This window comes from Globicephala melas, chromosome 3, assembly GCF_963455315.2.
Source record: "Globicephala melas chromosome 3, mGloMel1.2, whole genome shotgun sequence".
Classification (NCBI taxonomy): Eukaryota; Metazoa; Chordata; class Mammalia; order Artiodactyla; family Delphinidae; genus Globicephala; species Globicephala melas.
This window is the reverse complement of record NC_083316.1, coordinates 152,889,088-152,915,775: the sequence shown is the minus strand read 5'-3', so window position 1 is coordinate 152,915,775 and position 26,688 is coordinate 152,889,088. Positions and strand designations below refer to the sequence as shown.

Here is a 26,688-nt window from a genome sequence, read left to right as displayed (position 1 = left end):
CTAAAATTGTCTTCTTTTCATAAATGACAATCACCGACATGAAAAAGACTATGGAATCTACAAAAAACAAAAACAGTACTAGAACTTAGCAATGTCATGTGGGACACAAGATTAATATTTTAAAAATCAATTGTATAGACCAACAACAAATAATTGGAAAGTGAAATTAAAAAATGGGACAATTTACAATAGCATAAAAAGTATGAAATACATAGGGATGTATCTGGCAAAAGATGCATAAGACCTGTAAACTGCAGACTAATGCCAAGAGAAATTTAAGATTTAAGTAAATAAAGAGATGTACTGTTTTCATGATTAGGAAGACTCATTATTGTTAAGATGTCAATTCTCCCCAATTTATTTATAGGTTCAATGCAATCATAATCAAAATTCCAACAGTTTTTTTGTGGGATTTGACAAGCTAATTCTAAAATGGATATAGAAACGTAGAAGGGCCAAAAGAAAAAATTTGCAGGATTAACAATATCTGACTTCAAGGCTTACACTAATGCAAAAACACAGTACGGTATGGGCATGAAGAGAGACAGATGCATAAATGAAACAGAACAGAGTCCAGAAAAAAAGCTCACACATATAAGAGCAATTGTTTTTTTAACAAAGCTGTAAAGGCAATTCAGTGTAGAAAGGATAGCTTTTGCCACAAATGGTACAGGAACGATTGAATACCCATAAGGCAAAAAAAATTTTTTTAAAGTATTTCCATCTATATTTCATACCACATATGAAAATTAACTTAAAATGGACTACAGACCTAAATGTAAAACCTAAAATTACAAAACTTCTAGAAGAAACATAGGAGTAAATCTTTGTTGCCTTAATTTAGACCAGGTTTGAGGAGGTATGGGCTACTGACCAAATATAGCTATGGCCTGTTTTTGTACAGTCTGTGAGCAAATAATTGTTCTTACATTATTAAAGTGTTGTAAAAGCAAATAAAAACAAAACAAAAAATGAAAAAAATGCAACATGTAACAGACACAACACTGTATATGTGGCCCTTTACAAAAATATTTTCCAACCACTGGGTTAGACATGACACCAAAATCATAATCCAAAATAAAAGTCAAAAACAAGGAGAAGTTTGTTTCCAAATCACCCACCTGACAAAGGACTTGTATACACAATGTATGAGAAAATCTCAAATCTCAGGAGTAAGAAAACAAACAGCTCAATAAAACCAGGCAAAAGATTTGAAAATACACTTTCCTGAAGAAGATACTTGGATGGCAAATAAGCACATTAAAACATGTGCATTATTAGTTAATAGGGAAATATAAATTAAATCTAGGATGAGCTACTACTAAAATGTCTAAAAACAAGAAACAAAAAACCCAGGAATACCGGGCTTCCCTGGTGGCGCAGTAGTTGAGAGTCCGCCTGCCGATGCAGGGGACACAGGTTCATGCCCCGGTCTGGGAAGATCCCACATGCCACGGAGCGGCTGGGCCCGTCAGCCATGGCTGCTGAGCTTGCACGTCCGGAGTCTGTGCTCCGCAACGGGAGAGGTCACAACAGTGAGAGGCCCGTGTACCGCAAAAAACAAAAAACAAACAAAAAACCCAGCAATACCAAGTGCTGGCTAGGATGTAGAGCAAATGGAGCTCTCACATGTCGCTTGTGGAGATGCAAAATGGTACAGCCACTCTGGAAAAGTATTTAGCAGTTTCCTATAAAGTTAAACATGGGGGCGGAGGGGAAGATGACGGAAGAGTAAGACGAGGAGATCACCTTCCTCTGCACAGATATACCAGATATACATCTACACGTGGAGCAACTCCTACAGAACACCTAATGAATGCTGGCAGAAGACCTCAGACCTCCCAAAAGGCAAGAAACTCCCCACGTACCTGCGTAGGGCAAAAGAAAAAAAGAAAAAACAGAGACGAAAGAATAGGGATGGGACCTGCACCAGTGGGAGGGAGCTATGAAGGAGGAAAGGTTTCCACACACTAGGAAGCCCCTTCGTGGGCGGAGACTGCAGGGGGCGGAGTGGGGAGCTTCGGAGCCGCGGAGGAGAGCACAGCAACAGGGGTGCAGAGGGTAAAGCGGAGCGATTCCCGCACAGAGGATCGGTGCCGACCTGCACTCACCAGCCCGAGAGGCTTGTCTGCTCACCCGCCAGGGCTGGCGGGGCTGCGAGCTGAGGCTTGGGCTTTGGTCGGAGCGCAGGGAGAGGACTGGGGTTGGAGGCGTGAACACAGCCTGCAGGGGTTAGTGCACCTCGGCTAGCCGGGAGGGAGTCCGGGAAAAGGTCAGGAGCTGCCGAAGAGGCAAGAGACTTTTTCTTCCCTCTTTGTTTCCTGGTGCGCAAGGAGAGGGGATTAAGAGCACTGCTTAAAGGAACTCTAGAGACGGGCGCGAGCCGCAGCTAAAAGCGCAGACTCCAGAGACGGGTGCGAGCCGCGGCTAAAAGCGCGGACCCCAGAGACGGGCGCGAGCCGTGGCTAAAAGCATGGACCCCCAGAGACGGGCGGGAGACGCTAAGGCAGCTGTCGCCACCAAGGGGCCTGTGTGCGAGCACAGGTCACTATCCACACCCCTCTTCCAGGGAGCCTGTGCAGCCCGCCACTGCCAGGTTCCCAGGATCCAGGGACAACTTCCCCGGAAGAATGCACGGTGCGCCTCAGGCTGGTGCAACATCACGCCGGCCTCTGACGCTGCAGGCTCGCCCCGCACTCCGCGCCCCTCCCTCCCCCCCGGCCTGAGTGAGCCAGAGCCCCGGAATCAGCGGCTCCTTTAACCCCGTCCTGTCTGAGCAAAAAACAGACGCCCTGCAGTGACCTACACGCAGAGGTGGGGCCAAATCCAAAGCTGAGCCCCTGGGAGCTGTGAGAAAAAAGAAGAGAAAGGGAAATCTCTCCCAGCAGCCTCAGAAGCAGCGGATTAAAGCTCCACAATCAACTTGATGTACCCTGCATCTGTGGAATACATGAATAGACAGCGAATCATCCCAAATGGAGGAGGTGGACTTTGAGAGCAAGATTTCTTATTTTTTTTCCCCTTTTCCTCTTTTTGTGAGGGTGTATGTGTATGCTTCTGTGTGAGATTTTGTCTGTATAGCTTTGCTTCTACCATTTGTCCTAAGGTTCTATCCTTCCTTTTTTTTTCTAAATAATTATTTTTTTAATTTAATAACTTTATTATATTTTACTTTATTTTATTATACTGTATCTTCTTTCTTTCTTTTTTCCTTCCTTCCCTCCTTCCTTCCTTCTTTCCTTCCTCCCTCCCTCCTTTCTTTCTTTCCTTCTTTGCTTTCTTTCTTTCTTCCTTTTTTCTTCCTTCCTTCCCTCTTTTCTTTCTTTCTCTTTCTTTCTTTCTTTCTTTCTTTTTCTTTCTTTCTTTCTTTCTTTCTTTCTTTCTTTCTTTCTTTCTTTCTTTCTTTCTTTCTTTCTTTCTTCCTTCCTACCTCTACTAATTCTTTCTCTAATTTTTCTCCCTTTTATTCTGAGCCTTGTGGATGAAAAGCTCTTGGTGTTGCAGCCAGGAGTCAGTGCTCTGCCTCTGAGGTGCGAGAGCCAACTTCAGGACACAGGTCCACAAGAGGACTCCCAGCTCCACATAATATTAAATGGCGAAAATCTCCCAGACATCTCCATCTCAACACCAGCACCCAGATTCACTCAACGACCAGCAAGCTACAGTCCTGGACAATCTATGCCAAACAACTAGCAAAACAGGAACACAACCCCACCCATTAGCAGAGAGGCTGCCTAAAATCATAATAAGTTCACAGACACCCCAATACACACCACCAGATGTGGACCTGCCCACCAGAGAGACAAGATCCAGCCTCATCCACCAGAACACAGGCACTAGTCCTCTCCACCAGGAAGCCTACACAACCCACTGAACCAACTTTAGCCACTGGGGACAGACACCAAAAACAACGGGAACTATGAACCTGCAGGCTGCAAAAAGGAGACCCCAAACACAGTAAGATAAGCAAAATGAGAAGACAGAAAAACAAACAGCAGATGAAGGAGCAAGATAAAAACCCACCAGACCTATCAAATGAAGAGGAAATAGGCAGTCTACCTGAAAAAGAATTCAGAATAATGATAGTAAAGATGATCCAAAATCTTGGAAATAGAATAGACAAAATGCAAGAAACATTTAACAAGGACCTAGAAGAACTAAAGATGAAACAAGCAACGATGAACACAATAAATGAAATTAAAAATACTCTAGATGGGATCAACAGCAGAATAACTGAGGCAGAAGAACGGATAAGTGACCTGGAAGATAAAATAGTGGAAATAACTACTGCAGAGCAGAATAAAGAAAAAAGAATGAAAAGAACTGAGGACAGTCTCAGAGACCTCTGGGACAACATTAAACACACCAACATTTGAATTATAGGGGTTCCAGAAGAAGAAGAGAAAAAAAGGGACTGAGAAAATATTTGAAGAGATTATAGTTGAAAACTTCCCTAATATGGGAAAGGAAATACTTAATCAAGTCCAGGAAGCACAGAGAGTCCCATACAGGATAAATCCAAGGAGAAATACGCCAAGACACATATTAATCAAACTGTCGAAAATTAAATACAAAGAAAACATATTAAAAGCAACAAGGGAAAAACAACAAATGACACACAAGGGAATCCCATAAGGTTAACAGCTGATCTTTCAGCAGAAACTCTGCAAGCCAGAAGGGGCTGGCAGGATATACTGTAAATGATGAAGGAGAAAAACCTGCAACCAAGATTACTCTACCCAGCAAGGATCTCATTCACATTTGATGGAGAAATTAAAACGTTTACAGACAAGCAAAAGCTGAGAGAGTTCAGCACCACCAAACCACCTTTACAACAAATGCTAAAGGAACTTCTCTAGGCAAGAAACACAAGAGAAGGAAAAGACCTATAATAACAAACCCAAAACAATTTAGAAAATGGGAATAGGAACATACATATCGATAATTACCTTAAATGTAAATGAACTAAACCACCAAAAGACACAGATTGGCTGAATAGATACAAAAACAAGACCCATATATATGCTGTCTACAAGAGACCAACTTCAGACCTAGAGACAAATACAGACTGAAAGTAAGGGGATGGAAAAAGATATTCCATGCAAATGGAAACCAAAAGAAAGCTGGAGTAACAATTCTCATATCAGACAAAATAGACTTTAAAATAAAAACTATTAGAAGAGACAAAGAAGGACACTACATACTGATCAAGGGATCGATCCAAGAAGAAGATATAACAATTGTAAATATTTATGCACCCAACATAGGAGCACCTCAATACATAAGGCAAATACCAACAGCCATAGAAGGGGAAATCGACAGTAACACATTCATAGCAGGGGACTTTAACACCCCACTTTCACCAATGGACAGATCATCCAAAATGAAAATAAATAAGGAAACACAAGCTTTAAATGATAAATTAAACAAGATGGACTTAATATTTATAGGACACTCCATCCAAAAACAACAGAATACACATTTTTCTCAAGTGCTCATGGAACATTCTCCAGGATAGATAATACCTTGGGTCACAAATCAAGCCTTGGTAAATTTAAGAAAATTGAAATTGTATCAAGTATCTTTTCTGACCACAACCCCATGAGACTAGATATCAATTACAGGAAAAGATCTGTAAAAAATACAAATTTATGGAAGCTAAATAATACACAACTTAATAACGAAGTGATCACTGAAGAAATCAAAGAGGAAATAAAAAATACCTAGAAACAAATGACAATGGAGACACGACGACCCAAAACCTATGGGATGCAGCAAAAACAGTTCTAAGGGGGAAGTTTATAGCAATACAAGTCCACCTTAAGAAACAGGAAAAATCTCGAATAAACAAGCTAACCTTGCACCTCAAGCAATTAGAGAAAGAAGAACAAAAAAACCCCAACGTTAGCAGAAGGAAAGAAATCATAAAAATCAGATCAGAAATAAATGAAAAAGAAAGAAGGAAACAATACCAAAGATCAATAAAACTAAAAGCTGGTTCTTTGAGAAGATAAACAAAATAGATAAACCATTAGCCAGACTCATCAAGAAAAAAAGGGAGGAGACTCATATTAATAGAATTAGAAATGAAAAAGAAGTAACAATTGACACTGCAAAAATAAAAAAGATCGTGAGAGATTACTACAAGCAACTCTATGCCAATAAAATGGACAACCTGGAAGAAATGGACAACTTCTTAGAAATGCACAACATGCCAAGTCTGAATCAGGAAGAAATAGAAAATATGAACAGACCAATCACAAACACTGAAATTGAAACTGTGATTAAAAATCTTCCAACAAACAAAACCCCAGGACCAGATGGCTTCACAGGCGAATTCTATAAAACATTTAGAGAAGAGCTGACACCTATCCTTCTCAAACTCTTCCCAAATATAGCAGAGGGAGGAACACACCCAAACTCATTCTACGAGGCCACCATAACCCTGATACCAAAACCAGACAAGGATGTCACAAAGAAAGAAAACTACAGGCCAATATCACTGATGAACATAGATGCAAAAATCCTCAACAAAATACTAGCAAACAGAATCCAAGAGCACATTAAAAGGATCATACACCATGAGCAAGTGGGGTTTATTCCAAGAATGCAAGGATTCTTCAATGTAGGCAAATCAATCAATGTGATATACCATATTAACAAATTGAAGGAGAAAAACCATATGATCAGCTCAATAGATGCAGAGAAAGCTTTTGACGAAATTCAACACCCATTTATGATTAAAAAAAAAACCCTGCAGGGCTTCCCTGGTGGCGCAGTGGTTGAGAGTCCACCTGCCGATGCAGGGGACATGGGTTCGTGCCCCGGTCCGGGAAGATCCCACATGCCACGGAGCGGCTGGGCCCGTGAGCCATGGCCGCTGAGCCTGCGCGTCCGGAGCCTGTGCTCCGCAACGGGAGAGGCCACAACGGTGAGAGGCCGGCGTACCGCAAAAAAAAAAAAAAAAAAAAAAACCCTGCAGAAAGTAGACATAGAGGGAACTTTCCTCAACATAATAAAGGCCATATATGACAAACCCACAGCCAACATCGTCCTCAATGATGAAAAACTGAAAGCATTTCCACTAAGATCAGGAAAAAGACTAGGTTGCCCACTCTCACTACTCTTATTCAATATAGTTTTGAAAGTTTTAGGCACAGCATTCAGAGAAGAAAAGGAAATAAAAGGAATCCAAATCGGAAAAGAAGATGTAAAGCTGCCACTGTTTGCAGATGACATGATACTATACATAGAGAATCCTAAAGATGCCACCAGAAAATTAGAGCTAATCAATGAATTTGGTAAAGTTGCAGGATACAAAATTAATGCACAGAAATCTCTTGCATTCCTATACACTAATGATGAAAAATCTGAAAGTGAAATCAAGAAAACACTCCCATTTACCATTGCAACAAAAAATAAAATACCTAGGAATAAACCTACCTAAGGAGACAAAAGACCTGTATGCAGAAAAATTATGATACTGATGAAAGAAATTAAAGATGATACAAATAGATAGAGCAATATACCATGTTCTTGGACTGGAAGAATGAACATTGTGAAAATGACTCTACTACCCAAAGCAATCTACAGATTCAATGCAATCCCTATCAAACTACCACTGGCATTTTTCACAGAACTAGAACAAAAAATTTCACAATTTGTATGGAAACATAAAAGACCCCGAATAGCCAAAGCAATCTTGAGAACGAAAAACGGAGCTGGAGGAATCAGGCTCCCTGACTTCAGACTATACTACAAAGCTACAGTAATCAAGACAGTATGGTACTGGCACAAAAACAGAAAGATCAATGGAACAGGATAGAAAGCCCAGAGATAAACCCACGCACATATGGTCACCTTATCTTTGATAAAGGTGGCAGGAATGTACAGTGGAGAAAAGACAGACTCTTCAATAAGTGGTGCTGGGAAAACTGGACAGGTACATGTAAAAGTATGAGATTAGATCACTCCCTAACACTATACACAAAAATAAGCTCAAAATGGATTAAAGACCTAAATGTAAGGCCAGAAACTATCCAACTCTTAGAGGAAAACATAGGCAGAACACTGTATGACATAAATCACAGCAAGATCCTTTTTGACCCACCTCCTACAGAAATGGAAATAAAAACAAAAATAAAGAAATGGGACCTAATGAAACTTCAAAGCTTTTACAGAGCAAGGGAAACCATAAACAAGACCAAAAGACAACCCTCAGAATGGGAGAAAATATTTGCAAATGAAGCAACTGACAAAGGATTAATTTCCAAAATTTATAAGCAGCTCATGCAGCTCAAGAACAAAAAAACAAACAACCCGATCCAAAAATGGGCAGAAGACCTAAACAGACATTTCTCCATAGAAGATATACAGATTGCTAACAAACACATGAAAGAATGCTCAACATCATTAATCATTAGGGAAATGCAAATCAAAACTACAGTGAGATATCATCTCACACCAGTCAGAATGGCCATCACCAAAAAATCTAGAAACAACGCTGGAGAGGGTGTGGAGAAAAGGGAACACTCTTCCATTGCTGGTGGGAATGTGAATTGGTACAGCCACTATGGAAAACCGTATGGAGTTTCCTTAAAAAACTACAAATAGAACTACCATATGACCCAGCAATCCCACTACTGGACATATACCCTGAGAAAACCACAATTCAAAAAGAATCATTCAAAATGTTCATTGCAGCTCTATTTACAATAGCCCAGAGATGGAAACAACCTAAGTGTCCATTATTGGATGAATGGATAAAGGAGATGTGGCACATGTATACAATGGAATATTACTCAGCCATAAAAAGAAACGAAATTGAGCTATTTGTAATGAGGTGGATAGACCTAGAGGCTGTCCTACAGAGTGAAGTAAGTCAGAAAGAGAAAAACAAATACCGTATGCTAACACATATATATGGAATTTAAGGAAAAAAAAATGTCATGAAGGACCTGGGGTAAGACAGGAATAAAGACACAGACGTACTAGAGAACGGACTTGAGGATATGGGGAGGGGAAAGGGCGAGCTATGACAAAGCGGGAGAGAGACATGGACATATATACACTAACAAACGTAAGGTAAATAGCTAGTGGGAAGCAGCCTCATAGCACAGGGATATCAGCTCGGTGCTTTGTGACCGCCTGGAGGGGTGGGAAAGGGAGGGTGGGAGGGAGGAGACACAAGAGGGAAGAGATATGGGAACATATGTATATGTATAACTGATTCACTTTGTTATAAAGCAGAAACTAATATACCATTGTAAAAGCAATTATACTCCAATAAAGATGTAAAAGAAATTAAAAAAAAAACTAAACATAGAATTACCATATGACCCAGTAATCCCACTACTGGGCACATACCCTGAGAAAACCGTAATCAAAAAGACACATGCACCCCAATGTTCACTGCAGCACTATTTACAATAGCAAGGTCATGGAAGCAACCTAAATGCCCATCGACTGATGAATGGATAAAGAAGATGTGGTACATATATACAATGGAATATTACTCATCTATAAAAAGGAATGTAATTGGGTCGTTTGTTGAGACGTGGATGAATCTAAAGATTGTCATACAGAGTGAAGTAAGTCAGAAAAGAAAAACAAATATTGCATATTAACACATGTATGTGGAACCTAGAAAAATGGTACAGATGAACCAGTTTGCAGGGCTGAAATTGAGACACAGATGTAGAGAACAGACGTATGGACACCAAGGGAGGAAAGTGGCGGGGGGCAGGGGTAGTGTGACGAATTGGGAGATTGAGATTGACATGTATACACTGATGTGTATAAAATGGATGACTAATAAGAACCTGCAGTATATATAAAAAAAAATTGTGGTGGAAGCTGTGTATGTGGGTAAGGTAGGAGGTGTATGGGAGCTCTCTGTACCTTCCACTCAGTTTTGCTGTGAACCTAACACTGATCTAAAAAAATAAAGTCTGCTAAAAATGTTGGTAAAACTGGTTTGGGAGAGAAGATAAAACATCCAATTTAAAACATACTAAGTTTGAGATACCTAAAAGAGACACTTGCTGAGAGGATGAAAGAGATACTATTAACTCTGTGACATAACACTACGTTTGATGTGTTAAATACTGTCATACTATTATTTGGTAGAAAATTTCCTATAAAAATATTATGGATACTAAAAAGTCATTTTGATCAAAAAATCACCTAATTATTGAATAAATAAATTGGTTGTTAACGGCCTATTTTACAATATAAGTCCTGGTGACCAAGTATATACTAACTTGTCTTCTTTTCTGTATTAAAAAAGCTAACAAGCACATTATTGTACTATAGTTTTGCAAGATGTTGCCACTGGGGAAACGGTAAAGTATACACAGGAGCCCTGTGTGTTATTTCTGACAAGCGCATGTGAATCAGTAATGATCTCAAAATACAGTTTAATGAAAAAAAAATTAACCAAAGAACAAGGGGACAGGTGATAGGTAATAAGATAAGGAAATCCTTTCTTTTCTCTGTGAAAGAATTTGACCTTGGAATAGCATTTTAGCTCTGTTCCCCTGGTAACCACCCAAGAAAGTATGTAAACTGTGTTTCTGAACAATCTTATTTATGGTTCTGACTGCCGTGGTAACATGCTCAAAAGATCCATCGGCTGCATAATGAGGCAACATTGCTTAAGATAAAAATGACTCCTGATTGGTAACGTGTATTTACACTGGGCAAGTCCCTTGCAGGAACCTTGGAAACTAAGCTATTCTCATAGGCTGTTACAAGATACATTAGATCTGATAGGGCCTAGGGCTTCAAAGCCATCATGAGTCTTGCTTCCCTGTACCTGAGCTATCATCTGAAACATCTGAGGAGACAACTGCTGAATAGTTGTATGCACCTCTGAAAAGACCACTCCCACTGAAGGGAAATAACTGACAAAGACCAGCTGGCACACTGCACTCCTTCAAAACATAAATGAAACAATTAAATGGTGTGAAGCCAGGTGAAATTATGGCTGCTGGGCCAGAAGATACTTCTGGACACTTGGAAGATGTGGAGGATAATGGCCCAAAAGTTACACCTATCTAATCTTAGCTACATATTCTTGAATAGAAGGTATAAGATCTAAATTTTTCTGTATGTTAAGATGTATGGGTACGTTTATTAATCATAATTTTTTACCTTTCCCTTTTGGGACAGAAAATGTGCACTTCAACTTAAAGATTATTCTCAGGTTTGTCCTTCTGTGTGGGCCATTGTTACCTGGTGTCTGGAGGCCTTGAGAACACACAGAATCACATGCCTTATGAGCATAGTGCTTTAGACACAGGAGGATATCTGTAAGGGGTATCTTGAAATCTTTACAAAATATATTCTACGGTAGCAAGAGATTAATATGCTACAATTTGCTGCTACTTGATGTTTGCTAAACAAGTTATTGCTACTTGATTTTTGTGAAGGGGGCTCTTAAGATTCTTGTGAATTTTTCTTCTTTAAGATATTGTTCTGCCACCCATAAGATTATTAGAGGTGATTTACGACTAGAATTGTTTGCTGATATTTGCACCACTAAGTCACATTTCTTGGGCTGATGTATTGCTGAGCCAAGAAATGAAAGAAAGTATTAATGTAATGTCATAAATAATGTGAGTGAGAATAGAATAAGTGTGGATTACTTGTTAGAACTGGATCAATTTCAAATGTTTCAAAATATGTGCTCCTTAAACCTAGCCAGTGATTTTAGTCCTATAGGACAAGATAAGATTTGGGTTTCAATGTTATTAATTGGTATAGGTATAATGATATGCAGTACTGATTACACATACATGTTGTCATGTATTAGACAATTCATTAATTAAACCTCTTATAGGAAAAATTTTAAAGATGATGTAAGGATTGGAACCATGGGGATGACAGGCAGTGTGACCCCTTAAAGTCTACTGGTGGTAGAGCAAGCAGTGTGCTTCCAACTGGGGTCATCTGAAGACACAAAACTTTGCCACAGCTCCGGTACACAGCTGAGCAATGATGAACATAGCATATAGCAAGAATGTAGAGTCTGTGCTCAGGATAAAAGTTCTTTTTAAAAAAATTTATTTATTTTATTTTATTTATTTTTGGCTGTGCTGGGTCTTCATTGCTGTGTGTGGGCTTTCTCTAGTTGCGGCGACTGGAGGCTACTCTTCATGGCAGTGCCCTGGCTTCTCATTGCAGTGGTTTCTCTTGTTGTGGAGCACGGGCTCTAGGCACATGGGCTTCAGTAGTTGTGGCTTGTGGGCTCTACAGTGCAGGCTCAGTAGTTGTGGCGTACAGGCTTAGTTGCTTCGTGGCCTGTGGGATCTTCCCGGACCAGGGCTGGAACCTGTGTCCCTTGCATTGGCAGACGGATTCTTAACCACTGTGCTAGCAGGGAAGTCCAGGATAAAAGTTCTTAACAGCATGAAATAACTGAACTGAGTTTCATATCAGTTTTGATATGAATTTTATCAATTTAAGTTTGATAAAATTCAGCCAGTCCTTCCAGAGGCACTCCCTACCTACAGAACCATTGTTTGACACAACTAAATTCACCAAGGAATGTTTAAGAGCAGCTAAATTAAGTTACTGTGACCAAAAGGCTAAGGGACAGTTTACAGCATCTAGAGGTTTAGTAAAAGTTAATTTATGGCTGGGAGAATAAGAAAAATAGCTCTGATGGAGGACATCCCACATCACTGAAATTCCTGACTCCCTTCAGATCTGCTTGTACCCTTTGGTACCAAGTAAATCATATTTCACAGAGAACTTGAAAACTGTGATAGTGACTTGAAAGAAACTTGAGCTGATACTTCACAAAAGAACATATACAAATGGCCCATGAGCACCTGAAAAGGGGCTCAAAATCATTAGTCTTCAGGGAAATACGAATTGAAAGTACAAAGTACAATGAGATGCCATTATACACTCAATAAAAGGCTAAAATGAAAGAGATGACAGTACCAAGAGTTAGTGAACATGTGGGAATTCTCCTACATTGCTCCTGGGAGTGTAAAATGATAAAACCAATTTGGAAAGCCATTTAATAGTTTGTTATAAAGTTAAACGTCACCTACTGTTATGGACTGAATGATTGTGTTCCTCCCAAAATGCATATGTTGAAGTCCTAACCCCCAGTGGATGGTATTTGAAAATGAGGCCTTTGGGAAGTAATCAGGGCTAGTTGAGGTCATGAGGGTGGGGCCCTCCTGATGGGATTAGGGCCCTTATAAAATGAGACACCAGGGATCTTGCTCTCTCTCTCTCTCTTTCCTGCACTCATAAAGAGATCATGTGAGCACACAGCAATACAGCCCCTGCCTACAAGCCAAGAGAAGAGGCCTCAGAATAAACCCTACCTTGCTGGTGCCTTAATCTTACACTTCTCAGATCAGAACTTCCCAGGACTTTTTAGCCTCAAGAACAGTGAGAAATAAATTTCTGTTGTTTAAACCACCCAGTCTGTGTATTTTGTATTACTCTGCAGCCCAAGCAGAGTAATACACCTACCCCACAATCAGTTGTTCTAGTCTTAGGTATTTACCCAAGAGAAATAAATCTATGCCCACCAAAAGATTTGTGCACCAATGTTCATGGCAGCTTTATTCATAATAACTTAGAAACAATCCAAACGTCCATCAACAGGTGAATGCATAAACACTGTTGTACATTTGTGCAATGAAATACTACACAGTGGGACTTTCCTGGTGGTCTAGTGGTTAAGAATCCACCTTCCAATGCAGGAGACGTGGGTTTGATCCCTGGATGGAGAACTAAGATTCCATATTCAGCAGGGCAACTAAGCCCGTGCAGTGCAACTACTGAGCCTGCACGCCGCAACTAAGAGAGCCTGCGCACAGCGACTAGAGAGAAGCCCACATACCACAATGAAGAGCCCACGTGCCACAACTAAGACCCGATGCAGCAAAAAATAAAATTAAATAAAGTATCGATACACAGACCATAATAAATTAATCTCATAAATAATATGTTGAGGGAGAGAAGTGAGACACAAAAAAATACATACTATAAGATTCCATTTATATGAAGTTTTAGAACTGGCAAAACTAATTTATAGCAAAAGATATCAGAACAGTGGTTGCTTCTGGATGGGTGGTTTTGAGTGGGAAGTAGTCTGAGGGAACTTTCTGGGATAATGAAAATGTTCCATGTTTTATTTGGGGTCAAACAAATTTATCAAAATTGACGAAAATGTACACTTAAAAATCTGCATTTAAAAAAGAGAATAAATAAAAAGACAAGAAGCATCATTAACATGACTGTTTCAAGTTGCTGTTTTGGCCAGTTTGTGATATTGTGATTTATAATAATATATATATGATCTTCAACCAGTTTCTGGCACAGAGCTCCCAAAACCCTTGGGATTTCCTAAGTGGTAAGAGTGATAAATGTGTCTTTTGATATTCATAACAAGCTCTTTTCAACCACACCAGACCTTATGTTAATGAAATAATTTTTGGAAAACACCTAGGATGGGGGCAGGTTGCCAGGGAACAAACCATGTTATTAGAGGGTTGAAGTAGCCCCATCCCCACTCCCCAATATCAGGGGAGGGAAGAGGGGCTGGAGAGCTGGAGATTGAGTTCAATCATCAATCATCATTTAATCAATCATGCCTATGTAATGAAGCCTCTATAAAATCTCAAAATGACTGGGGTTCAGAGCGTCCAGGTTGGTGAACTTGTGGAGGTGCTGGGAGAGAGGTGCTCAGAGAGAGCAAGAAAACTCTGCATCCTTTCCCCATACCTTGTCCTATGCATCTCTTCCATTGGGCTGTTTCTGTATTATATCCTTTTATAGTAAACTGGTGATTTTGTAAGCAAAATGTTTTCCTGAATTCTGTGAGCTTCTCTAGAATATTAATCAAACTTGAGGAGGGGGTGCATAAATCTCTGATTTATAGCCAGTAGGTCAGAGTCACAGGTAACAATCTGAACTTGAGATTGGTGTCTGAAGTGGGGGTGGGATTTGGGGTGGTGGACAGTCTTGTGGGACTGAAGCCTTAACTTGTGGCCTCTGATATCATCTCCAGGTAAACTGTGTCACATTCAGTTAACAGCTTGGTGGTGTTAGATAAAATACAGGTTGGACATTTAATGCGCCCTCCTGTGGATGAATATGGAGCAGAGCTGAAGACAAAGTTGACACATCAGTGAGTAAGCCCATTAAGTTTCTCCAGTTGGCATCCATTTTGAAATACTTTTCACATCATCTCTTGCAGAATGGTGCTTGCTTTAAAAAAAAAAAAATGTGTGTGTGTGTGTGTGTGTGTGTGTGCCATTTTAATCATTTAATATTTTCTTTACCAGAGCCCTAATTGCATTGTTCTCACCATACACTCTTTCTCAAAAGCAGTACATTATTTGACAGATTGTTGACTAGATGATAAGGGACAGTTAAACTACCATGACTCTCAAATGGTTGAAGTATCTGGTCTCAGAGCCTGCTAAGGGCCTATGTATCCCATTTCTAACAGAAATGTTACTAAAGACAGGGAAGCCCCATGTGTGGGGTCTTTCATTAATCAGAAAAGAAGTCTTCCTAGAAAAGACTCGTTTCAGTAGTCCTAGACTGTGGTACTCCAGAGAGTTTGACACCATTGGGCACTGCACCATTTTAAGAGTCCTCTGGTGAGTGGGAAGAGGGTTATTTGAAGGGAATGAAAAGAGGAGAGAACCTTCCTTGCTCAGGAGAACACAAATGGAAATTGTGGCCTAGACATTCATTCCCTTACAACTATCAGTAACTATGCACTCCTGGAAAAGTCTTAATTATTCACAGGTATCTGCAAACTCTAGAAAAACTCATGTGAAGAGGTACATCAGCATGTACAGAATATTTATAGCAGCATTTTTTCCCAAGAAATTTTATTGTGGTAAAATACACATAAAATTTACCATCTTAGCCATTTTCAAGTGTACAGTTCAGTGGTATTAAATATATCCACAGTGTTGTGCAACCATCACCACCATCCATCTACAGAACTCTTCATCTTGTAAATCTAAAACTCTGTACCAATTAAACAATAATTCCCCGCAGCACCTCCCCCCAGCCCCAGGCAACCACCATTCTGCTTTCTGTTTCCATGATTCTGACTATTCAAAGTACCTCATATAAGTAGAATAATAGAGTATTTGTCTTTCTGTGACTGGTTTATTACAGCAGCATGTTTTTTAAAGCTACTATTACTCTTACTTGAAAATGAAAAACAAACAAATAAAGCTTGAGATAGTCTATTGTGAGCCATTTGATTAATGAGAGAGAAAGGATTTTGTTTAACCTTGTTTTCTGTTTCATGTTTCTTGTTCTGCTTCTCTTCTCTGGCCTTCTCGTAGGTTACTTAAACATTTTTTAGACTTCCACCTTGATTTATATAGTCTTCTTCAGTATATCATTTTGTATAATTTTTTAGTGGTTGCTCTAGGTATACACACATAACTTAGCAAAGTACAGAAACCTTAATTCCACTGAGGTCCCTCTGTCTCCCCACTTTTTAAAATATAATTGTCTTAAGTCTTTCCTCTGTATACATTGGGCACCAATCATGTTATCATTTTTGCTTCAACCATCACTTATGTTTTAAGAAACTCATAGGTAAGAGAGTCTATTTTAGTTATCCCTATTTTTACCACTCTGATGTTCTTTTTTTTTTCTCTCTGCAGTTCCAAGCCTTCTTCTGTTATCATTTACTTTGTTTAGAATACTTCCTTTAGTTATTCTTTAAGGGTAGTTCTGCTAGCAATGAATATTCTTGGTTATCCTTTGAGAATGTCTTTATTTCCCTTTTACTCCTGAATTGTATTTTCACCAGATATAGAATTCATGGTTGACAGTTCCTTTTCTTTCCACTTGAGAAAAACATGCTGCTCCCTTTGGCTTCCACAGTTCAGATGGGTGGGGGGCGGTTTCCCACTGGTGTTTGGTTACAGTAAGGTGGGTGTTACCAAAAAAGTTCTCTGTGTTAGGCCACCTTTTTCCCCAGTTTCAACTAAGGGAAATAGGCTTTTCTTAGAGTTTTGTTTTTGTTTTTTTTTTCTTGTCTAGGTCTGTTGTTGGTTCTGGCTTGGAAGCTTCTGCAACATCCTGGCTGAGAGATACAGGAGGTGATAAGGAAAACAAGGGAATTTACCACATGTCCTTCCCTGGCTCTAAAGTTCTCAGTTTGCCGTCTTCCTTCCACATTTCAGAGTCTTCCTGTGCTTGTTTGTTGTGTTATGTCCATGGATTTTTAATTGTAAAAGGGATGACATGCGAGGAATGGGGCTACTCCATTTTGGGTCAAACCCAGGTATGGAGTTTTCCTCAACATTTTATTATGAAAATTTTCAAATACAAAGTAAAGTTGAAAGAATTTTACAGTGAATGCCCATATATCATCACCTAGATTCTACCAATAACATATTACTAAATTTGTTTTATCACGGTTCCTAAAAGATAAAACTTGGAAACAACATAAATGTCCATTGACAGTATAATAGGTCAAGTTACCTGCAATAATGGGGATAAAGCTGACAAAATGTTTGGAGAACAAAGCACACAAAAAATACGATTATATGACTCTATTTTATAAAGTTAAAAACAAGTAAAACTATTACGTAAGGATGTATGAGTAGGTAGTAAAACCATAAAGAAAAGCAAAAAAAGGTCTATCTCAAAAGTCATGATAGTAGGTGATTAGGAAGAAGGTACTGAGTGTTAGTAGGGGGCTACCTCTCAAGTTGGGTAGATGTTTACAGGGGTGATCTCTTTATAATCATGTGTTACACTGGATTATATGTTCTAATTAGCTTTCTGTATGTATAGTTTACATTTTTTAAAGTATGAGAAATATGATTCTATTTTTGTTTCATACACACAAATGTGTGTATGCACATACAACAGCATATATGAATAGCATATAAACGTAATCAATGTTTCTGTTGGATTTATTTCTTTATTACGTGTTTCTTTATTCCATAGACTGTGTGTAAATTTTTTTAACAATGAATGCATTATTTTCATAGACAGGATAAACAACAAAGCACTTTTCTCTTTAAAAAATTGTGCATATACAGTATTTCAAAATGATACCAAAAATTTTAACATTTCAATAGGAAATGGCCAAAGTACCCATACAGGCAATTAATATACCTGAATGGTTCAATAAATATGATATTATATTTAATTTCAAATTAAATATAAAAATTTTGCTCTATTAAATAAAAAAGAGCATATTTTTTAATCATTAAAAAGAAAAAAACCCAGAGTGGGCATGAGTGTCAGAAACTGCTTATGGAAATATAAATTGTTAAATCTTCCTGGAAGGCAACTAGGCAATGTACTTAGAAATCTACCAGTCCTTGATCCAGCAATTCAACTTCAGGGAACTTAAACTAAGAAAATAATTTTCAGGCTTCCCTGGTGGTGCAGTGGTTGAGAGCCCGCCTGCTGATGCAGGCGACACGGGTTCGAGCCCTGGTCTGGGAAGATCCCACATGCTGCGGAGCAACTGGGACCGTGAGCCACAACTACTGAGCCTGCACGTCTGGAGCCTGTGCTCCACAACGAGAGGCCGAGATAGTGAGAGGCCCGCGCACCGCAATGAAGAGTGGCCCCCGCTCGCTGCAACTAGAGAAAGCCCTCGCACAGAAACAAAGACCCAACACAGCCAAAAATAAATAAATAAATAAAAGAAAATAATTTTCAAAGATATAGCTATAAGGATATTAATGGAGCAAAAAACTAGGAAAAATATAACTAACAGTAGGGGTAAAATATTAGGTAAATACATTTAAATAAATAAGTTTAAATATGTTTAACAAAAAAATTTATTTAAATGCAATAGAATGTACTGAAGTCACTGAAAACGCTACTGACGGATAATATTTTTTGGCAAGTTCAAATATTCAAGGAATATTCTTAAGTGGGGAAAAAAACCCACACATAATTGTAACCAACATAGGTTACAATTGCTATCTGCAATATTCCATTTTGTTAAAAACAGATTGGTGTGACTATCAGAGAGATTAATATGGAGTTCAAAGGGCTGCTAAAAGATGTTCACCAAAATGTTAACCATTTATTTTTGTGTGGTGGTATCAAGTGCATCTTTCTTTATTTTATTTATCAAACCTTCTAAATGGGACATGTGTTTCTTTACAAATAAAAAAAAATTTGTTGGCTTCTCAGTGCCTGAAATGGCCCTCCTCTCCTGCACTGCCTCTGACTCTTCCCTGCAATCTCACTCTCTCAGTGAGGCCTATGAGGACCCACCCTACTCACTTTCCCAAATGAGCCCCAAATCCCCACCACACTGCTCTCCTTTCACTTTTTCCCATAACACTTATCTCCTAAAATGTTATATAATTATATTCATGGCTTATTGTCTGCTCTCTACCTCCTTCCCCCACCCCCACCTCCCAAAACAGTTCTCCAGAGCAATGATCTCTCTTTTGCCCACTGAGGTATTTCAAATCCTTTACAATGGGGCTTGGCACATAGCAGGTGATCCATACATTTTTTTTCTAATATAAATTTTTCTTTCTTTATTTTTGGCTGTGTTGGGCCTTCGTTGCTGCTCACAGGCTTTCTCTAGTTGTGGTGTGAGCAGGGGTTACTCTTCGTTGAGGTGCGTGGGCTTCTCATCGCGGTGGCTTCTCTTTCTTGCAGAGCATGGGCTCTAGGAGCACAGGCTTCAGTAGTTGTGGCACATGGGCTCAGTAGCTGTGGCTCGCCGGCAGAGCACAGGCTCAGTAGTTCTGGCACACAGGCTTAGTTGCTCCAAGGCATGTGGGATCTTCTGGGACCAGGACACGAACCCGTGTCCCCTGCATTGGCAGGCGGGTTCTCAAACACTGCGTTACCAGGGAAGTCCTCCATACACTCTTGTTGAAAGACTTAAAGGGAAATAGGTTTGTTCCTGGCGGTTGTCTACTTGCCCTGCTATCATTTACACAGATGCAGAGCTACAAGTCACTGCCCTGTAGGAACCTCTGTTTCCTCCTGGAAGAACTGGGAACCCAGGAGCCAGCAGCCCAGGGAGCTCGACCACGAACCCAGAATGGAGTCTGGACAAGTGACAGGCTCAGCCGGGGCTCTCCTCGCAGACAAGCTCGAAGAACTACATTTCCCAGGATCTTTTGTTCTCGCTTGGACTACATTTCCCAGAGGGGCTCGCGACTGTCCTTGCCCCGCCCCTCCCGGACCTACGTGGGGCGTCGGGCGTTTGCCGCTGGCGCGAGCTGATTACCCGCCAGAGGTCCGCCCAGGCGGCACCGCGGGGAGTCCCCAGCGGAAGCTGCTGTCCGGCCGTGGCAGTTCCGGAGCCTCCAGCCTGCGGCCCGAGGAACCCCCGAGGCCTGGGCGAGGTGAGCGGCGGGGGGTAGGCAGGATGTGGGAGGGAGGACCGGGCTTCGGGAGGATGCGTCGCCGGGGCATGGGGCACAGGCCCAAGAGACGCGAGCCGGGCCTTTGTGGGGGCCGGCGGGCCGAGAGCCGGGCACCCCTGGCTCTGTCCGCCTGTCGCCCCCAGCCGTCCCACTGACGTGCCCCTGAACGAGACAGGTCGGGCACTTCGTCCCCATTGGCTGGACCCAGCCACCCTCCTGCTTCTTCCCGACCAGTTCCCAGCGCGCTACCTGCCCAGCGCCTGCGGGCATTTGAATTTGTTTCGGGCCGGCAGTGAACGTGAGAAAATTATTTCCTCCCTTTATCATCACCCCTGCACTCCCGAGTGACAGGCTTGTTTTGCGCGAGAAGTGAGTCGCCGGCTTCTCCCAGTGGCAGAGCCAGGACTGGACCCAGGTCTTTGGTTTTCTGTGCCCTTTCCTCAAGACAGCAGCCCTCTCCCCGCCATAGGAGAGCTGATGTTTTCCCTTTCCGAAACAGCTTTCTCTAGAAATCTGGAAATTGTTTACTTGACAGGAGGGGGAGGAATTGGGTGGGAAGGCTTGAGGTGGAGAAAAGTTGTCACATGCACGCAGGGAAGTTAGAGAAGGTGCTCTGGAGCCTGCGGTGCTTGGAATCCTGGTGCCACCCTCCCTGGCTGTGTGGACTGGGGCAAGTTGCTCCCACTCTGCCCTCAGTTTCCTGATCTATAAAATGGGGTGCTGACAGTGCCAACTGTGCTGTGGGACTCGATGATGTATTGATAGGTAGTGCCTGGCACGCGGTGAGGCTCAGGGAGTTGCTGCTACTGCTGATGGAGTCCTAGGACCTTTTCCTCTGAGCCAGGGAAAGAGCTGGGCCTGGACCAGGATGACCCAGCCCTTCTCTCTGGTCCTGTCTACCCCTCGTTCCTTCTGACTTCCTTCTCTGAGGGCACTTGGCATCATTTTCAAGTGATATAAAGGTTTCAGAGCTGCTGATTCTGAGGGGTGGAAAGCAGAAGGGGCTTCCTCCTGGCTCCCTTTTTCTTCTCTCAGATCTGGCTTCTGGAGACTTCTCCCATCCTAAGGGGAAACTGCCCAGAAAGAGGACATGGCTACTGAACAGAGGGAAGCAAGGTCTCAGGTGAGTTCATTGCCATCTCAGGTCTTAGAGACAGATGGGTTTTTTTGGTTTTTTACCCTTAAACTGACGTTTTCTCCCCAGTACAGTCTTCGCCAGAATTTGGAGCCAATGTCCTTCTCCCTTGGAAGAGTTGGTCCACCCTGGTGGATGGTAGATTGCGTAGGGAATGCTTGCCTCCAACCCCCCAATCCATGGCCTGTATTTCTCTTTTTTTTTTTTCTAATAGACACTCTTTTATTCATTAATCTCAATTCACTGTATGATTACTGAATTGATAGATAAGATGCCACACGTCTTATACCACTTAGGGTCAGAACAAACAAACGTGCGCACTTGGCAGAGTTCCTTTCTGGCCTGCGTCCTTTGCTCAGTCATGTCCCCCTCCCTACCCTTGGCCAGAATGCTTTTCTTTTTCTTTCCGCCCGTGAGAAATCCTCATGATACCTTTGCCAGGCTTTTCCCAGTCCATAGTTTTTAGTTTTTTCTCCATCTTAACTTTCTGGATCATGTGCCTTGCTTCTGTCACTCTCTTGAAAACTGATACTGACCTGCCATTTTCATCTTTATGTTGTGAGAATGAGGATGGGACCCCATCCAGGTGAGCCACTGTGTGAACAAAGGATAGCCATGTTGGTGGGGACATAGATGGAGAGGTCTCTTGACTCCCAAGAGCAGAGAGAAGACTCCTCAGGAAGCAGCAGTGAGAGTTTCATGGGATATTGGTAGTGGAGAGGCAGTGTATACGGTGATTACTCAGTGGGGCTTTTGAGCCAGATGGCCAGGTTTGTGCCCATCTCCTCTGTTGCTGTTAATGGGTCTTGGGCAAATAAGTCCACCTCTCTGTGCTTCAGTTTCTTACCTCTGTGTGCCTCAGTTTCTTCACCTGTAAAATGAATACAACAACCAGGCCTACCTCAAAGGGTAGATGAGAGGATCCTGGGAGTTAGTACATGGAAAGCGTTCATATCAGGGCCAGGCACATAGTAGATGTTCAATATGTGGTGCTTGTGGTAGCTAAACGAAATTATTCTAGTTCATGATGTCTATCTATCTACTGTTGGTAGATAGAAATGACTGTACAGTGTCCTTCCTTTACTCATCCTCATCTAACAATAGTAGGTAACGTCGCTGGGGAATATCCTGAGGGCTTCACCTTTGTTCTCACTCTCATAGCGAAGCAGAAGTTATTACCCCCATTTTACACTTGAAACTGAGGCTCAACGAAGTCAGGTAACCTGAAATCAAACCCAGGTATGTCTGGCCTCTAAATTTATGTTAGTTATCATCCAGCCTTTCCTCTGGTATATCTTTCAGAACACGGGACAGGCCTGGCCCCCAAATTACCAGAGTTCTCTGCAATGTGATGTTGTGTATCTTTTGGACCCATGAAATGTGGTAGTGGTTGATCTTCTGAGACTGTGGCTAGGACCTGCCTCTGCATATTTGGGCTACTTTTTTCTAAGCCTTTCCCATTCCATTCCAACAGAGCCAGGCTGCTCTCTTACCCAGAATCTTCTCCATCCCTGCTTGTGAGTCCTATGTGACATTTCTCCCTAACCTCACCTGCTGCCGATACATCAGTACCATGTGGACTTGTGTGTAAAACTCAGTGACAGGACATTTAAGACCAGAGAGAGAATATATCCACCAAGTGCTGGGTTAAAAGAAAACTTCAGTTATCGTCTTGTCTCTGCCATTGAAAAAGTATGTGACCTGGTATCTTAACTGCCCTGGACATTGTGTTTCTCATCTCTAAAATGAGGATTGAACCAGGAAATGGTATATGGTCCTGTCCAGCGCCACTTTTCTTGTTCAGATTGTTTCATGCGTTTTTCTTGTCTGCCAGTTGGATTGTAAATTCTTTTGAGGGCAAAGATCATTTCTTGTATTCCCCGCCGTGTGCCAATAAATTATCTTATACATGCACTGCATGTTAATGTTAAAAATTTCAGAGAATAAAAAAGTAAAATCACTCTTACCCCAACATCTTGAGATAATCACGGTCATACCTTTGGTATGCAGCCCTCAGAATAATTTTCTGTGCATCTTTATTTATTTGTTATTTATTTATGTACATGTGTACATATGTATGTATGTATTTTTTTATTTTATCATTTTAACTTTTTATTTTGATAAAATATACATAAGATTAAATTTACCACTTTAACCATTTTTGAGTATATTGGCATTAAGTACGTTCACAGTGTTGTGCTACCATCACTACTCTTTATCTCCATTGTATGGATTATCATTTATTTCTTAACCGTATGAGATAGGCGTTGAGAGGCAGTTCCTTGGATTGCAATTCTACCTCTACCACTGACCAGCTGTGATATTGTGATTCATAATATTAAATATATATTTGGTCTTTGTCCGTGTTTCTGGCACATAACTTCCAAAACCCTTGTGATTTCCTAAGTGGTTAGTAACATATGATTTTTATCCCTGAAATTACTTCAGAGCAATGAAGGCAAAATTGGTGTGTTTTGTATCCACACCAGAGTTTATGTTAATGAGGTGACTTTTGTACCCCACCTAAGGATGCAGGCTAATTGCCAGGGGAACCAACCTTGATTAAAGTGTTGGAATTTTCAGTCCTGCCCCCCGATAACCCCTCTTATCCATCTGTCGCCACCCTAGGAGATGAAAGTTGAATCAGTCACCAATGGTCAGTGATTTAATCAATCATGCCTATGTAATGAACCTCCATAAAAACCCAGAAGTGTTCAGAGTTCTTCCAGGTTGGTGAACATGTAGAGAGTCGGAGAGAATGGTGAATCCCGAGAGAGCATGGAAACTGTGCACCCCTTCCCTGTGCCTCTCTTTCATCTGCCAGTTCCTATATCTTCTTTTATAATAAACCAGTAATCTAGTAAGTAAATGTTTTCCTGAGTTCTGTGAGCCACTCTGGCAAATTAATCAAACCTGAGGAGAGGGTTGTAGAAACCTCCAATTTATAGCCAGTCAGTCAGCAGCACAGGTAACAACCTGGACTTGTGATTGACATTGAAAGAGGGCCAGTCTTGTGGGAATCTGACACTATCTTCAGGTGTCAGAATTGAGTTTAACTGTAGGACACTCAGCTGGTGTCCCACAATTGCTTGGTGTGTGAAAAACCCCACATCTGGTGTCAGAAGTAAAGTAGTGTTGTATTAAGAGTAGAGGAGACATGCAGGAGGAGTGAGTTTTTCCTTCACACCAGTTGTGTGACTTGGATAAATTTCTCTTCGTTTTCTTTTGTGTAAAATGGACACAATAATAGTACCTTCTTCATGGGGTTGTTGTGAAGATAAAGTAAAGATATACACTAAAGTTTAATATAAAGCTCTGAGAATAGTACTTAGCCTGAAAAAAGCATTCAATAAATTATAGCTATTTTAATTTCCATTATTACTGTCCTCAAGCTTTAGGGAGCACAGAGTGCCTTATTTACACTAGTCTCTCTCGGTGATTATTGAGGTTGTTTCCATTTCTTTGCTGTTACTAACACCATGATAAATGTCCTTGCATGGGCATTTTTGTTCACTGTTCATTATAAAACAAATATAGTAATTGGAGAGTTAAAGAGTATGCACGTTTTAAAGCTTGTAATGTATGTTATCAAGTTGCCAACAGGAAGATAATTCTAATTAACACTCCCACTAATGGCCTTAATACCTCCACACATCTCTTGTAGCAGTTAACTCGGGGCCTGGTTCATACTTCATGCTACTCAATATATATTTGTCATTGGTCAATTGTTCATTAAACAAATGACCTGGAACCTTCAGAACCTAGAATAATATAGAAGCATTTCATGGTAGCCCGTCTACTCCCCACTGCCGCCTTTTTCACCCTGTGTGATGGATGGTCCTGGGTGAGCTGGGATGTTTGTCTCTACAGCTGTCAGTGACGTTTGAAGATGTGGCTGTGCTCTTTACGCGGGATGAGTGGAGAAAGCTGGCTCCTTCACAGAGAAACTTGTACCAAGATGTGATGCTGGAGAACTATAGTAACCTTGTCTCATTGGGTAAGGAAATTTCCCCTGTAGATACAGAATTCAGAAATTGGGATACCTCAGCATCTGATTTCCTGGATAAAAGCCCTGGGTCATTAAAAACTTTAGCTGAGTTTTGTCTTAGCAGTGTACAAACTGGATCTCCATAAATAAACCTGAAAACCTTTTTCTCCCTCGTAGGTATGGAATTGCCCCATGGATGGGACAATCTACAGAGCTGCACATTAGAAATGTGACTGCAGTGACTGCAGGCAACATTTTCCCACTGTGATTGAACTATGATGTGTTTGCTCATCTCTTAACAGAGAGTATCCCTCAACCTTTTTCTCTGACCCAGCACTGGCTTTTTTCAATTCTCTTTTACAGGGGTCAGCAAACTTTTTCTGTAAAGGGCCAGGGAGTAAATATTTTCAGCTTTGTGGGCCACATATAGTCTCTGTAACATATTCCTTTTCTTTTTTCAACCATTCTTTGCTCAAGGGCCATGCATAGACAGCGGCCTAGATTTGGCCTATGACCCATGGTTTGCTGATTGCTGCCACCTTTCAAAGGGAGTCAGATAGTGTTTTCTCATTTTAAACAAGCTACTTGGTACATAATCCTTTCCACAGATACCTGTTACAAATATTAATTTAATCTGTACATTTAACAGTGTATACATATTCCCTCTTGTATAGAAAGCTATTAGCACCCTGTTAATCAAGTCTGCATGTTTATCATACTTCACTAACATACAACTAAATGTTGTATTGCCCCTTGCTTTTACCCTAACACACCCCTCACATTGTGGGGGCACAACTTGAGCATCCCACAGAAGTTCTCTGTATCATCCTTTGAGTTTTCCGCTCAGATCTCAGATACCTCTTTGTGTCAAGGCAAAATCAAGTCTTTTTTTTCTTTTTCTTCTTTTTGGTCTATGAGCAGGACTCCCATTTTCCAAACCCGAGGTGATCTCCCTGTTGCAGCAAGGAGAAGATCCCTGGAAGGTAGTGAAAGAAAGCCCTGGAGGCTCCTCTCTAGGTAAGTGGGTGGGGAATCTCTGCAGGCAGCAGTCTGGTAAATGAGTGCATGTGCAACTCGGAGATGTTGGTCAGGGAAATTTCTGCAGGTTTTCAGTCCTCTAGAAGTTGTGGAGAAGGGACGCTAAGGCCCCGAGTCACAAGCTTCCTCTTCTTCTCTGATAATTACTGCAC

General features: G+C 41.0%; 1 protein-coding gene across 2 annotated transcripts in view; it reads left to right on the top strand.

Annotated features, from left to right (window-relative positions):
- Nucleotides 1-20,193: 20,193 nt before the first annotated feature.
- Nucleotides 20,194-26,688, top strand: part of ZNF354A (zinc finger protein 354A) — a 29,537-nt gene continuing 23,042 nt past the window's right edge. The window contains exons 1-4 of one of the 2 annotated variants that reach the window (XM_030846786.3): nucleotides 20,194-20,354; nucleotides 21,411-21,498; nucleotides 25,381-25,507; nucleotides 26,420-26,515. In XM_030846786.3, coding sequence (XP_030702646.1) covers nucleotides 21,466-21,498; nucleotides 25,381-25,507; nucleotides 26,420-26,515 — 256 coding nt within the window. In that variant the 5' untranslated portion in view covers nucleotides 20,194-20,354; nucleotides 21,411-21,465. The other variant, XM_060296703.2, reaches the window with a different exon arrangement.